Source organism: Lygodium microphyllum, chromosome 22 (genome assembly GCF_053477565.2).
Source record: "Lygodium microphyllum isolate KBCC chromosome 22, Lygodium_microphyllum_v1.1.10, whole genome shotgun sequence".
Lineage (NCBI taxonomy): Eukaryota > Viridiplantae > Streptophyta > Polypodiopsida > Schizaeales > Lygodiaceae > Lygodium > Lygodium microphyllum.
Window position 1 is genome coordinate 64,156,276 of NC_141156.1, and position 16,020 is coordinate 64,172,295.

The following is a 16,020-nucleotide window of genomic DNA, read 5'->3' on the forward strand; positions in this document are numbered from 1 at the left end:
CTTGCTCATGGAGGCATATTGTGCGATAAGAAGTAACTGGAAGCAAATGCATCCCAAAACTTCTTATTATAATAAACCAAGTTCTTGTAATCTTTGAAATTCAACAGATTCCAAGCTGTCATAATGTCTACTTCAAAGGTACTTGTTAACAAATTTGAAGTAAACATTTGCTTGAACTAGACCCGAGTGGTAGGTGACTTCCCTTGAATACGAAGTGTAGACCATCAATGCAATGCATTTCCCTTTAAAAATGTGGCTGCCTTTCATATCTTAGATGCCTCTGTGAAGTTGCCTCCAAAGTAGGCTACATCAAACTGCTAAATAAACACAAGTGCTTTCAACCTATCTTGTGCACCACTGAAAGGCTCAAACTTCACACTTTGCCACCTTCATCATAATCCTTTAGCGGACCTATGGAAGTCAAGTTATCATAAATAGGCTGCTGCAAAAAGGGTGCGTTTGCTGTATTTACATAATAGCCCAGCACTATCAAATGCTGCTACATGACCAGCACCAAATCCTTGTGCTCGAACAGTCCCTGGGGTGCATATACATATCCATATGACCAGCTTTGTGCCCCAAGCATCATGCCTATGCTGCCATGCATGGGATTAGGCATTCCACTTGCATCACCCGTATACATTGGGTGTTGTGAGCCATACATTGGCTGTTGCATACCATACGGATTTGAGCCATACATTCCCGTATGCGGTGCATGTCCAACCATAGCATGAAAAATGGTACCACCACCAAAGTATCCTTGTTGTCCCATGCGCAAGTGCATAATTACCTTGCTGCCCATGTTTCTATGGATTGGCACTACCAAGTTGGCCACGCATTTGCACTCGTTGCCCCACAGGTACTAACTATTTGTGCTCATCAGGCATTTTGGGCTCTTCCAAAGAAGGCTTAGGCATTTCCTTCAGTTCTTGTGACTGTCCCGAAGCTGTAGAAGGTGTCTTCTTCTCTTTGCCTTTGTTGTCCTTCCTTGGGGCATTCATGAATCGAGCAAACTAGGGACCCTTTGCCAATTCAACAAAAAGATTTGCTACTGAACGCATTCAATCCTTGAAGTTATCATCAAATTCTTCAGCCCCTTGCTAGTCATCAATCTCTTTATGTATTGAAGTGCCAACATTTGGGTCATTTCCCACATTTTCAGCTTGCTGTCCATGTTGAGAACCATGCCCAACATCGGTCATTGTATTTCCCCCTTCACCTTATGACCAACCAAGGAGCGATGCATCCTCTCTATAAGTGTGGGAAAAAACATGAGAATGACAATACTTTGAACTTAACCAACTTGATCAATTATCACCATGAAAAATTAAAAGATAGAGAGAGAGAGAGAGAGAGAGAGAGAGAGAGGAGTTGACACCATGTTGAGAGCGAAACCGGTCCCCTCCCTCTTTTCAGGAATTTATTGAAACAAAACCACGAGCACTAAGAGTCTAAACCATATACAAAAGGCCTGATTAGTTGCAATTATACAAACTAGAGTTTTGAAACCCTAATTTCTGCAATTATACAAACTAGAGTTTTGAAACCCTAATTTCTGCAAACTCCGAGCAGCAAGTTGATTCTCTTCTTTAGTGTGTGAATTAGATCAAGCTAAGTAAAAAGTGTTGCTTGGATGAGAGATAGATAGGAGAGTACAAAGCATGCGGCTAAAATTTCAATATGAGAGCTTGTTCCAAATTAAAAGAGAGACCTCCAATATATAGGTGTGGGGATTAGGTGCTCAAAAGTGAAAAGTAGAGGCTACAAATGACAAGTGTTTGCTGAAAGTGACAAGTGTACACTTATTTGTCTCTTAAAAAATGGCACATATCCTCTTCTAGATGCCACATATTACTTTTCTAGTGAAAGAAGCTTCCAAACCCTTCTACTCTAAAAATCTCTCAAATGGTTAAGAATTTGAGATAGTTGCTGGAGACAAAATTGTTCCTTGCGAAATCCCGGAGTCTTTGACGTAAATAGAATTTCCATTTGAGCAACTTTCAAAAATAGTAACCTCCTAAATTTTAGGAGTTGTCAAATTAAGCTTTTGGAAAACTTCATTATATAGGTTCACTAGTTCATGGTTTGTTTCTTCGATCATGAGCATCTAGTTTCACTTTTTGAAACCGCTAATTATATAGGCTTCTAGTCAATGTAACTACTTGAGTGTAAAAGTCTTAGTCATCTGAGTCATCTGAGCTTTCTGGTCAATCTAACCACCCGACTAAAACTTTTAATTTCTCTTGGGCATCTCATCAATAACGACCCAAGTATAATTATAGGGCATTCTGGCCATTGACCACACTTAACTAAAAAGATAAACATTTAATCATATCTTAAAATACTTAAATGATACAAATCGCCTTTCAAAGTACATGAGCATCAAATTGAGTTGGAATCATTGAGTCAATATATCTTGGTAATAATTAATATACAAAAGATTTGTTACACTCTCCACTTGATCCCATATCACTATGTGAAGACATGCTTGTTGTAATTCACTGCTGAGAGCAATTTTAATACTAATGCAATAGTCCTAAGCTGCAATCAAGTGTCACAGCCCCACCAATTCAAAGGATTGGATGATATCCTAGCAATGCAACCATGAAACCAGCTTTCCTTCTGTAGATGGGTGGTAATTCCCTATTTACAACTTAGTTACAACAACAACTTATTACAAAACTAAGAAATGCAAATCAACTCACAATCTTAGACAATGGATACTCTATTGGCCCCAAAACTAGCACCCCTTTTGGTATTTCTTTAACTTAATTGAAGAAGAGGTTGATGTACAATGGGATTTTTCCAATCCTTTCAATATTCCAACTTCCCTTGCTATCCAAAATGACCAACAAGTCTTCAATCTAATTTGCCCCCTAATTCAGACAATTAATTGGCCTTCACCTGCTTTGATGGAGATGGAAAATGCCCCAAATTCATTGATTTGTTAGTCCCTCCACTTGAATTTGACCGAAAACACCTTCAATCATTTGAATCCAAGTCTTGGAGCTTCCAATTTCTGGCACACTTCCTGAGGCTACTGCTAAACCCTAATTTCTATTGCAGATTAGGGTTTACAGCAAAGAAATCTGAAATTTCTAAGCCTCTTGTAATCTCAATGCTGTAATCTTCAAAGCAAGGCTGGAGATGAGAGAGAATGCTAAGGAGAGAGAAAATTCAAACTTTCTTTGCATAGAACCAAAGAAAACCAGTCATTTACTGTTGTTACCTTGTCTCAACAACCTATAGATGTTGTCGCCTACTATAGATTCGTCTTCTCCTACCTCTAGCTGCCTCAAAAGGTTCTCCAATGGTTGTAGATTACACCAACAGCATCTTCTCCCTCTCTCTTGCAAGTTGAATGCTCGTGAAGATTCTTGCAAAGAATGCAAAGAACAGAGGTCACCAAGTCCATTTGTACCAACAGCCCTCTCCTCCCCCCTCCCTCCATGTTTCCCAAAAGACCCATCACCTTGGTCTTAAGGTGTCTCCTACGGCACCATCAGTGTGTGTGCCAGTACTTCCTTCTTTAAGGAGGATAGCTTGGACGGTTCCAACTATTCATTATGGCCATGTAAGGTGGTATATATTCTCGACACCTTTGACATTTGGAAATTTGTTTCCCAACCTATACCCCATCCTATGGATGATCCCAAAGTGGGATCAACAATGGATCATCTTGCCTTATAGGATCAACTCAACTCTCAAGCTAGATTTTTTTTTTTATAAGCTTGATGGATTTTGTCCTAGTGCATGTTCACAAATCAAAGACTGTTGCAAAGATCTTAAAGAAGCTAGCATCCCTCTACCATCAAAAGATGTTTACCCACACATATCCCTTGAGAAAAAGCTTTGGATGCTCAATGTTGATAATTCTCCTTCCATGAAGGACCACATCAACAAATTGAAAGACATGAGAGATGAGCTTGTATCTCTCAATCAGACTACATCTTCGAAGGACATGGCCATGATTCTTTTGACTCAGTCAGGGTTGTTACGTCCAATGGTGTCCGATTAATATAGTCTGATGCTAGTATGGTACTAATTGAACTAATAAATCTTGGACCTACGTCCGATGAAAGAAAAAATAAATATAATTTTAAGTCTATGCTTAATGTTTAGACTTAGAAGTTAAAACATAAACTTAGAGATTCAAGTCAAAAGTGCAAAAGAGAGTTGAAACAAGACTCAAGTGTGTAGCATGAATAATGAAACCAACAACTTTATTATGAGCCAAATGTGCAATCTCACACAAAAAGTATACAAAAATGGATTGAGATAAAGGCCATCATTCATGCCTCAATCCGAATCAAGATACATGATTACTCTAGGTGCTCATATAACTCTCGGCATCGAAGGTGGAAGCATCCTTGTTGCCGCTTGAGGAGCCATCATCCTCCTCAACAAAATCACCCTCACTAATGACATTGCCCTCATCATCATACTCAAACTCTCTAAGCTCTACATGAGAGGTAGTGATAGGTATGTCCTCTTGGGCCGAACTAGTACTTCTTGAGCCACTCCTATGCCTCATGTAGCATCTAAGTGTTGAGAGGGTGAGCCGCAATTGAACGAGTGAGCAAGTAAGTGAGAGTGACAGAGGGAGAGAGTGAAAGTACAATTCGAAATTGGGTGCACCAATAATATGAGAATAAAATGTATTTATACTTAGGGCAAGTAAGGATGCATTCACATGTACAACTAAATAATGCACATATACTATACACGGAGGTGAAAAAGGGTCTTTATCCCAACAACCTCCCACTTAAAGGTCCGAAGTGAACCTCTAACTGACTCCCACTAGTCGTATGCAATGCTTATCTTGAGCTTTGCTTAGACCTATAGTGAGAACATCTGCAAGGTTATCCTGTGTTTTGATCTTGGTCAATGTGATAAGACCATCTTTCAGAATCTATTTGATAAAGTGATATCGCACATCTATATGCTTTATGCGTGAATGATACATGGCATTCTTAGACAGATACACAGCACTCTGGCTATCACATCCTAACATTGCAGTACCCATAGACATGCCGAGATCCTCTACAAACCTGCTCAACCATATAGCTTCCTTAGAAGCTTCAGTAGTAGTTGATATGTATTCAACTTCAGTAGTACTCAGTGCTACGATGTTTTGCAACCTGGAACACTAAGAAACGGCCCCACCAGCAACTGTAAAGACATACCCGCTAGTGGACCTACGAGTGTCCAAGTCACTTGCCATGTCTGCATCACAATAACCCTACAGACTAAGTACACCCTGCCCATAGCAAATGCACTTTCTTTGTGTATCCTTTAGGTATCGAAGAATAGCCTCCCAATGTACTTTGTCAATATTTGGCATAAACCTGCTAACAACTCCCATTGCATGAGCAATGTCTGGACGAGTAGCAACCATAGCATACATAAGAGAGCCACGAGCTGATGCATAAGGGACTCATTTCATAGTATTGGCTTCCATGTCATCCTTTGGGCTGTTGGATTTACTAAGCTTAAGGTATGGAGATAAGGGCACCCCAAAAGGCTTAGTTTTAGCCATGTTAAATCTATCCGATACCTTTTCAATATACTTTTCTTGAGATAAAAACAGCAATTTCTGCATTTTATCCCTGCAAATCCTCATGCCCAAATTATGCTCTGCATTTCCCAAATCTTTCATGGAGAAGACTGATTTCAACTGATCTTTAAGAGCACCCAAGCTAGCCTTTCTTTTCCCAGCTAGCAACATATCATCTACATACAAAACAAGTATGATGGGGCTACCATCTGTATCCTTTTTCATGTACAAACAATGATCTGCATGGCTGCGTGTAAACCCATGAGAGAGCATAAAAGTGTCAAACTTTTTGTACCACTGCCGTGGTGCTTGCTTCAGCCCATACAAGCTGCGTTTTAGTTTACACACCATCTGCTCTTTTCTAGGAACTACAAAGCCATCAAGCTGTTTCATGTAGATTTCCTCATCAATGTCACCATGCAAAAAAGTTGTTTTTACATCCATTTGGTACAACTCTAAATCCAATACAGCAGTGAGAGCAAAAAGCACACGTAGAGTGGTCATCTTCACAACATGTGAGAAGACCTCTTGGAAATCAATCCCCTCCTCCTGTGCATGCCCTTTGGCAACCAGTCGTACCTTGTACTTGGGTTTCCCATCAACTATCTTTACTTTGTAAACCCATTTGTTTGGAAGAGGCTTCCTTCCTTTGGGCAATGACACAAGATCCCAAGTATCATTAGCATATAGAGATTTAATCTCTTCCTACATAGCTAGCTCCCACTTACTATTGAATTTGCATGACTTGGCCTCTTTATAGGTAAGCGGCTCACCCTCATTTGTAAGTATCACATAATGCAAAGAGAGGTCATACCTATGTGGTTGCCTTCTTAAATGTGTAGATCTACGTACCCAATGATCTATATTTTTAAGAATTGGATCTACATCTGGAGGTATGTCATTTTCAGCATTTATTGACTGCTGAAAGCCATTTTCAGCATACTGTTCATGATGTACAGCATCTTCATTTTCATTATCAACACCTGCATTTTCATAATCAGCAAGTCTATCTTGATGTCCATGACCTCCTATTTCTATTTCCTATCCATCATCATCTGGCTCAAAAATAACCAGCTAATTGTCAGTTTTAGCCTATGGTAAAGCATCATGAGGCTCATCATTTGAAGTAATAGGTGGCTGCGAATTCTGAAATTTGACATTTTTCATGTCTTCATTGGAGGCTAAAGTACCTTTCAGCAATTTTGCCTCATTAAACACAACATTACGACTACGAATAATTTTCTTAGACTGAGGTAGCACACTCTGTAGCCAAATTCACCCTCATTACCATAGCCCATGAAAATGCCTTTGGTGGATTTTGGGTCAAGTTTGTTCCTTAGCTCATCTCTGACACGCACAAAAGCATCACAATCAACTATGCGTAAATGGTCAGATGAGGCCAATTTGCCAAACCAAACCTCCTCACGGATGCCATTATTTAAGGACCTATTTGGAGAGCGGTTGCAAATGTGAACTACGGTTTTAAGTGTCCCTTCCCAAAATTCATGAGGGAGATTAGCAGTGGACAGCATGCACTGCACTCTTTTACATGAAGTCCTATTATATCTTTCAGCCACCCCATTTGAAGAAGGGTTGTAAGGAGCTGTAAGCTCCCTCTTAATACCATGCAAGTCACAAAAAAACTTGAATTCAGTAGATGTGAACTCACCCCCATTATCAATTCTCAAGCATTTCAACTTTCTACCTTTCGGAGTGGTCACAAATGCATGAAAAGTTTTAAAACAGCAAACACTTCACTTTTCTTTTTCAACAAATAAACCCAAATCTTCCTGGAACAATCATCAATAAAAGAAACAAAATATGCAACACCACCCAACCATTTCACAAGCATACTACATACATCAAAATGCACTAAGTCCAAGACATTGGACTTACGATAGACACCAGAGTAAAATGAATTTTTCATTTGCTTTCCAAACTGACAATCATTACAAAAGTCAAGTTGAAAGACTTTTCCATCAACCCTCTTCAAAGAGATAAGGGCATTAAGCCCTTTCTAGCTCGTATGGCCTAACCTCTTATGCCACAACTCCAAATGACAACCAATTTCAGCAACTACAAGAAACTTGCCATTCAAAGCTTTACAGTGCAAACAATACAAAGTGCCCTTCTTGGTTTCTTTTGCAATCAGCATGGAACCCTTTTTCAATGTCCACAAACCACCACCAAACAATGTAGTGTAACCATGCAAGTCGAGCTGACCAACATATAGTAAACTCTTCTTGATGCCATGCACATATCTGACATCTTTCAACACAAGCTCTTGCTCATTATCTAAAGACAAGTGTGCAGTGCCAATCCCATCAATGTTGCAAGCATGGTTATTTCCAAGATATACTTTTCCATAACTACCTGCATTGAACATAGCGAAACACTCCAAACAAGGAGTTACATAGAAAGAGGCACCAGAGTCTACAATCCAAGTCTAAGTGACACCATCATCGATTGACAAAAGTGCATCAATCACATCAGCCTTGGTAATCTGCATATCCTGCATGTGACATACAAGGGCACCATGGTCAATTGCACATAATACATCACCCTCTGTATCCGAAAGCTCCTCTATGACTACAATGGAGGACACATTGGCCTTTTCCTTGCCTTTGGCTGCCTCACATGCATCTGTCTTATCCTCTTTCTTCTTTTTCTCTGCTGCATTCTTCTTTCTCTCTTGTTCCTTCTTGTAGTACCTGCACTCAGGCTTCTTATGGCCCTTTCGACCACGGTGATAGCAAGTAATGTCACTCTTTTCCTTTCCTTTGCTCTTGCTTCCGTTTCTCTATCCAGCATTTGCATTTTTCTTTTCAGCCCTGCCTCTTACATTATAAGCTGAGTTACTGCCTTCTCCACTAGACATACGTCTAATTTCTTCATTCAAGATTGAACTCTTCACACCATCATATGAGAGATTGGGGTTATTGCTGAGAGAAATCACAAAGGCCTCCCAAGAATCAAACAGTATCATGATCAAAAAGATCACCCTCAACTTATCATCAAAATCCAAATTCGCATCCTTGAGTTGATTTAAAATGCCAGTAAATGCACTCAAGTGCTCAGTTGCAAGCTTGGACTCATCCAGTCGCATATTCACAAACTTGTGCATTAAATGCACCTAATTAACACGTATGGTGATCTCATACGTAGTTTTCAACTTCTCCCATATTGCATAACCAGTATCTAAACCTTCAATGTTTGTCAAAATATCATCAATGACACCCATCTTTATGTAAGCCACAATCTTTTTGTTAACTCTGGCCCAATCTGCATCAGACATTTGTGCGGGTTCATCTTCCTACAAAGCATCCTCACAATCTTTTAAGAACGATATGCCCTACATACGGTCTTTCCAAAGGTCAAAGCCATGACCATCAAACTATTTGATTTCCACCGAACTCTTGATGTCTGAACTGGAAGAAGTTGTAGTCATTTTTATCATGAACATAAGAGTAAATGCACTGAATTGCAGAAGCACAAGCTGAACCAGCAAATACACTGTTGTTCTTCCCCAAACAATAATAAATATCTGTTGTTTATATATAAACCAGCCACCACACGGGAAAATACTGCAGAAATTCACCAAATTCTGCACGAAACCCCCAAATTCCAAGTTCAATAGTGCATAAATGTCAGCTAATCTGTCCCAGCTAAGCAAAATTTCATCAAAATATGAAATGCCCCAATTTTTCGAGGTCCAATGTCAAGACATTTTACTTGAAAGAGCGAAATTCCGACAAATTTGGCAAAATCCCCAATTTGATTGAGGTCAACATGCACAATGTCTGCAATTTCTGACCTTAATGTCACTACCAGGCATAGACGGGATCAAATCTGGGAAAAGCCCCAAATTTTCAGGCTCAAATTTGCACAGAATTGACAGTTGTGCTTCCAATGTGCGAACCCCTGTTAAGGCAAGGGGAAAATTCAGAAATTAGCAAAATTTCTGATTTTAAAAAAATCGGGAAGGGGTCTGTTGACCCGCCAAGGTGTCGCATGACGTCGCCTACCCGTCTACTCTGCGCTGGTCACAGGTCACGCCTATTGCCATCGCTTGCTGCCGTCATTGTTCTGCCCGCTAAACGTCTGACTTCTTGCAGTCGTCACCTCACAACCCAGTCGCCTACACGCCACACGCTCAATACCTTTCAGCGGGTTGCCTGCTAGACGCCTCAACTCCTACTCGACCTATTCTTTGCTCAACTTGTTTGCGAGCTGACTCTCGCCTGTCAGTCTTGCAACTGGCAACTAATGCATGTGGTCTCAGGAAGCGCACACAACCTGTGCTCTGATACTAGTCCTTGATAGGGTGAGCTGCAACTAAACAAGTGAGCAGGTGAGTGAGAGTGATAGAGGGAGAGAGTGAAAGTATGATTCGATTTTGGGTGTACCAACAATGTGTTGGTACCATAGTAGCAATGGAACGGGAACGGGAATGGGAACGCGGGGTCCTAAGGGAACGAGAACGAAGCCCCAAGGGGAACGGGAATGGGAACGCGAGGTCCTAAGGGAACGAGAACGAAGCCCCAAGGGGAACGGGAATGTAAGGGGAACGACTTGTACTATATATATGATTTATATATTTTAAACTATTCATTTATATATTTCATAAAAGCTCTTTGAAAAACACATGCACAATTTGCAAAACATGATAGTCTTTTTCATAGATGAAAGGATGGTTACATTGAAATGGCACATAACTTATAAGATCCAAAATAGATGATAATCTAGGATTATACTACATAAAAGAGTCAAGAAGCATCAAGTAACAAGTATAGTTGACAAAATATGGCAACTTGGAATTTGAAAGTCTCTCAAAGTAACCATTGGATCATACATGGCTGCCACTAGCAGCAAGACTATCCAAAAGAGTATCATCCACATTGTCTAAGAAAGCCATATCATCATCAAAATCAGCATTTGCAAGTTCCAAAGCATCTTGATCATCGGCCATATGTGTAGGCATAGGTGTCTCCCCATCCTCATCATCAGAGGACTCTTCTTCATCAAGAGCTATAAACTTTTTTGCCTTGAGGGAAGCCACATTTGCAAGCAAGCGCAAGTTTGCACTGACAAATATCAAGTCATTCACTTGTTTTGTCCCAAACCTATTCCGCTTTTTAGATGCAACATGCCCAAATACACTCCATAGTTGCTCAATGGGAGAGGAGCTTGCACCTTGAGACAAAATCCGCACTGCCAATGTTTGAAACTCAGGTGTACGTGCCCCATAATCTTCCCACCACAAGGCAGCCCCAATCTTAAACCGATCTATTTGTGCATCAGCTGACCCAAACCTTCCTAACTTGTTTCTATAAAAACCAAGCTGACCCAAACCTCGTCCCACCAACTAGGCTGAGATAGCTTATTGCCCGAACACTTTGATCTCGAGGAAGCCATGACTTCTACAAATTCAAGAATCAAAAGCATTAGTCGACCCTCCATGAGACTCAACCTGTTTTAAGAGAGAGAAAGAGGCTACTGTGAAAACAGAAATGTTTTAGAGAGAGAGCTGTAATTAGTAAAAGAAAATTTATTCTGAAATGGGAGAGGCAGAGAGAGAGAGAGAGCTGTAATTATTCTGAAATGAGAGAGAGAGAGAGGAGACTGCATTCCAGCAGGCAGTTTTCTCTTACCTAGAGGTTGAAACGAATGCACGCAAGTCATAGCACACAGTGCCCTGCTCTCGACACTCCGACAGTTTGCACCCCAATCGACACAATCCGGACACCTCGTGGTCACTTTTGGCAGTCGCAATAGTACCCGTCACTTTTTTAACGTTCCCCTTTGGGAACGGCAGCATCCACGTTCCCTTTCACGTTCCTCCACGTTCCTCTAGCCGTTCCCGCCAACGTTCCCCCAACTGTTCCCCCTTCACAAGCGTTTCCACGTTGTGTTCCCCCGTTCCTTTGGCATTTTTTTGGTGTGGAACGCGTTCCCACGTTTCCAAGGGGGTGGAACGGTATTCCCTTGCTACTATGGTTGGTACACAAAGAATAAAATGTATTTATACTTAGGACACGTAAGGATGCATTCACATGTACAACTAAATAATGCACGTGTACTATACGCAGATGTGAAAAAGGGCCTTTATCCCAACACTAAGGGCCCCATGAGCATCACGAGCAGCTGATGTGCATGCCGAAGTGGAAGCTCCATCACTACTGACACAAGGGCAAATAACAACATGGTGTCGTACCGCTACACAGACACAATGTGGAAAACCTTGGAGTGCATCATCATCCATCTTTCTTATTAATCTAGAGAGTCAATGTCATCTAGTCATTAGTGCTAGTGTCCATAGTATGGCTAGTTTCAAAATATGAGATTTTTGGACAAGTTTAGCCTATTTTTTATATTTTGGATACTATTTCTTATAAATATCCTAACAAGCTACAGAAAACTTCCAAAATAGGGTGATATGTAAAAAGCAAGTAGCTTTTTCGACTAGTTTTGAAGATCTCATGAAAAAAGAAGGCCTTTTGAAATCGCAAACCACGCGATCGCACTTTACAGACAGCAAACAGTACTCCAAACAAGGAGAAAAAGAAAGAGCGATCTAGGAGAATTCTGGCCCAGCATCCCAGAATTTTACCCCTCTTTTGGAGTCAATGTTGAAGGGGTTTTAGTCGAAAGGTCATATCCACAGGGTATCAAAGAGAGAAGGAAGTAGAGAATAGGCGATAGAAGAGAAGAAAAAGAATAGACAAGAGGTACAAGATAAAGACAAAGCATTATAAATCAAAGCACTATGTATTAATAGAACCTGAGAAGATAAACAAAATCCTTGTGTTGGACTACTCAGAAGCAATCTCCAAGCATTAGATCTTCTAGAGCTCCCTAGTAGACTAAAAACACACACCAAACACTAGCTTCTTCTTTGCTGCTCAGACCGTAAATCTCATGGTTCCGTTGGCTCCGAAAGGGAGGTAAAACCCTAGGACACTTAGTCAGAATTCTCCCAGATCGCTCCTTCTTCTTCTCCCTGTTTGGAGTGTTGTTTACTGCCTGTAAACTGCGATCGCACGTCACACGATTTCAGAAGCCCTTCTTTTTTCATGAGATCTTCAAAACTAGTTGAAAAAGCCACTTGCTTTTTACATGTCACCCTATTCTAGAAGTTTTCTATAACTTTTTAGGATATTTATAAAAAATAATATCCAAAATATTAAAAATAGGTTAAACTTGTCTAAAAATCATACTACGAACACTAGTACTAATGACTAAGATGACATTGACTCTCTAGATTAATAAAAAAGTCAGATGATGATGCACTTAAAAGTTTTTCACACTGTGTCCGCATAGCGGTACGACAACGAGCACGGCGTGCACGAGTGCAAGCTCCCTAAAGTTTTGCTCCTTCTCTAAGTCTCTCGCAATTCACACTTTTAAGTGTGCAAGCGGATAGCTTGAGTGAATCCACATTTATCTATACATTTAAAGAATGAAAAACTTAGATTAAACAAACGAAACTTCTCTAAATATTCATAATCTATTAATAAAGTTATGAACTAAAAAGTATAAAAATTGGATATACAATACATGTCTTGCCATAGACATCTATGCATGTTATGTAGCATACGTAAATTGGAGCAACAATAAATTAGTCGCTCCAATTGTCGTATGCTAAGCTTCTTACGAATTTTGGTGTGCACAAGGGAATAGGCAGACCAATTTCTGTCGCATGCACCCGACAAACAATCCTGAATCATGTGAAGAAAAAGTAAGTTTAAACTTTAAACTTACAAGTTGTAACTAGAATTAAATGAATAAAGAAAATAGATTTTCAAACCTGTGCGAGAATGCGTAAGGCCACTCTTTGGAGGTGGGACAACAATTGGTAGCCAAATGACTCCCACTAAAAAACTGACTTCACCAACGATTTCCGCTTCCAACAAATGATAAATGCGAAAGCGATGCCCCTTTGATCACTATAATTGATGAGCTCTTAGAGGAATGTACCATGCTACTCTTTCGCCTAAGCCTTTGGAAGAAAGGTATCACAATCGGCAAGGACATTGGCATCCATGAAGAGAGGGTTTTTTAAAGGCGGAATGTAAGAGTGCCGCAAACCCACGTATAGGTCACTTCATCTACTCCCATCTTTTCTTTGTCAAAAGAGAATATTATCTCTTTTAAGCATGGTATCCAAGATATCACTACAATAGATGTAAGATGATAGAGATGTAGAGGAAGATTTAGAGGTGAAATTTGAAAAGAAAGAGAGTGAGACAATATGAATTATAGATTCTAAAACTAAAAAGAAGTATGAATCTTTTTTTTTTTAAGAAATTAAAACAATACCATGAAAAAGAGGCCTCCCCATCCAAGATGGTCAATGATTGTATCTCCTCCATCACATCTGCCATAAGATAATAGAGAAGGCCAATAGTAGTCCCCCTCCATGTCCATCATGCGAAGCACCTTGTAGATAGGAGTAACAACAATGACAAAGCCTCTCACATCCATCCAAAAATCCTCCTTTAAGCAAATCCTTTGAACGGCCTTTGCTTTCACTTGGCGTGATATGGACTCCCCTTCAAGCCACTCTTTAAACTCATTTAACACGACCATTTTTTGTAGCTTATTGCAAACGTCATAGAGACGCTCAAGGAGAAGCCACATGACCGCAAACCGGGTCTTCAAGAACTTCTTTAATTGCAAGTCTAAGTATGGACAATAAATCGCAAGAACTTAAACCTTGTAATTGACAAAGCTAACGATTGTGCAAGCATCGTTGACAATCCTTACCACCCACTCCAACTTGCCTATATCTTCCATAAGAAGATCTTGACAATGTGTAGCACATGGTGTCCATACTATGGACAGAAACTCGGCCTCAAGTTTTCGCCCTATAGATGCACAATTGAAGGCATTGTCCATGACAACTTACACTACATTTGTAGCCCAACCTATAAGATTATACACGATGAAATTAGAATAAATTTAGGAGGTTAAAAGAAAAAATGGATTTAGAAACATTACCTCAATGATGGCTTGCCGTATATACCAATACATGAACGAGCCCGTGGTTCTTCTCCCCCTTGTGCCCGCATCCACTGCTTATAGAAAGTATGTGCCAAGTGGACAAGAGACGAGGATGTTGATGATCCCTCTTTTTTTGCGGTCACTCCATCTATCGAATAGGATAGAGCATCCATACTTCACCCAACCGGCACGCACACGCTCAAGGGACTTGTCAATCCTCTCTCTCTCCTCACCGAGTTTCTTGGTATGCATATCATTGTATGTGACACTGTACCATCCCTTGCATGGACTAACGGCAGCAATGTCTTTCACCATCCGCTTCCATCAATCCACTCTGAGAATATGGAAAGAGAGATTGCACTCAATTATGGTGTGTGTAATCCCTATTTCCGCTTGCCTTTGTCTCTCCTTGTGAAAGGAGAGAAGACCGGCTAGTCTCTTGGGCATAGGTGCACTGTCAGACATAATAACCTTCGGCCGAGCAAGTAGCCCAAGACGGCCATTAATTAGTGTGTCCCGGACAAGGGCAAGAAATGCCAAGGTCTGAAGCTCGGGGGATACCCTCAGATTTCTTACTAAATTGGGCACGACTTGTCTATTTGGGAACACCGGTCGGGTGCACCATGAAAACAAGCCCTAGAGACCCAATTAGAAGGTGGAAAGAGGGTATATTTGGTTGGGAGGTGAGTAAGACACACAAGAAATCTTCTTCTCTCTCATGTTTGGTATCAGAGGGCGCGGGTTTCCAAAAAAAAAAAGATTTGGGTTTTTTTTTTTGTTACGACACACAGGTGAGATCGTGCGGTAGTCGTGAGAGCGCACAAGAGTGGGCAGCGTGAAGGCATCTCTGCAACACGCCACAGAAGATAGCGCAACGCCTCTTTCTGGCGGCACCCACCACAAGGCCGAGCAGCAGTCCAAAATCACACCAATAGCACCACCAAGGCCAAGGCACACTTCATCACATAAGAGAGCTTTCTCTCTTTTACTTGAAAGAATGACTATCTCCCTTTCACCTTTTATCCTTAGTAAATTCCTTGTGGCACTCTGCATGTGGGATAGAATCCCATTTTTACCAAGCTTGTGAGCCCTCCATCCCCTTGTTTTTAAAAAAAACGGTGTTTTTCTCCTCTTTTTGAGCACATTTTCTGAGATCTATAACTTCTTGGTACGACATCCAAATTGCAAACCGATTTCACGAGCTTCGAGAATGATTTGAAGACAAGCTTTTGAAGTATTATCATTGCCAATTGAGCTTGGGAGCACTTCCAAAATTTCGCGCCAAAGTGACCTCTTGAGCGGGCAAGAATTGGGATTTCTGGGCTCCAACGGACTCCGATTCAAGTGCTGCCAGTTCCTGTGGTTTTCTTGCATCGATGTGTATCGAATTTCAGCATATTTGACTTCTGGTTTTGACTGGTGAGGACATTTCAAATTGCCTTCGTGGTGCCAGATACGCA

At 40.6% G+C, this 16,020-nt stretch overlaps 1 protein-coding gene across 8 annotated transcripts in view; it reads right to left on the minus strand.

Annotated features, from left to right (window-relative positions):
* LOC148017235 (uncharacterized) overlaps positions 1-16,020 on the minus strand; it is a 56,927-nt gene that overhangs the window by 22,816 nt on the left and 18,091 nt on the right. Inside the window, exon 1 of one of the 8 annotated variants that reach the window (XM_087663230.1) lies at positions 13,212-13,265. The exons of 6 other annotated variants lie outside the window; for them this stretch is intronic. In XM_087663230.1, the coding sequence (XP_087519356.1) occupies positions 13,212-13,258 (47 nt within the window). In that variant the 5' untranslated portion in view covers positions 13,259-13,265. Of the gene's footprint in view, positions 1-13,211; positions 13,266-16,020 lie in introns of those variants that run through there. One more of the 8 variants, XM_087663236.1, reaches the window with a different exon arrangement.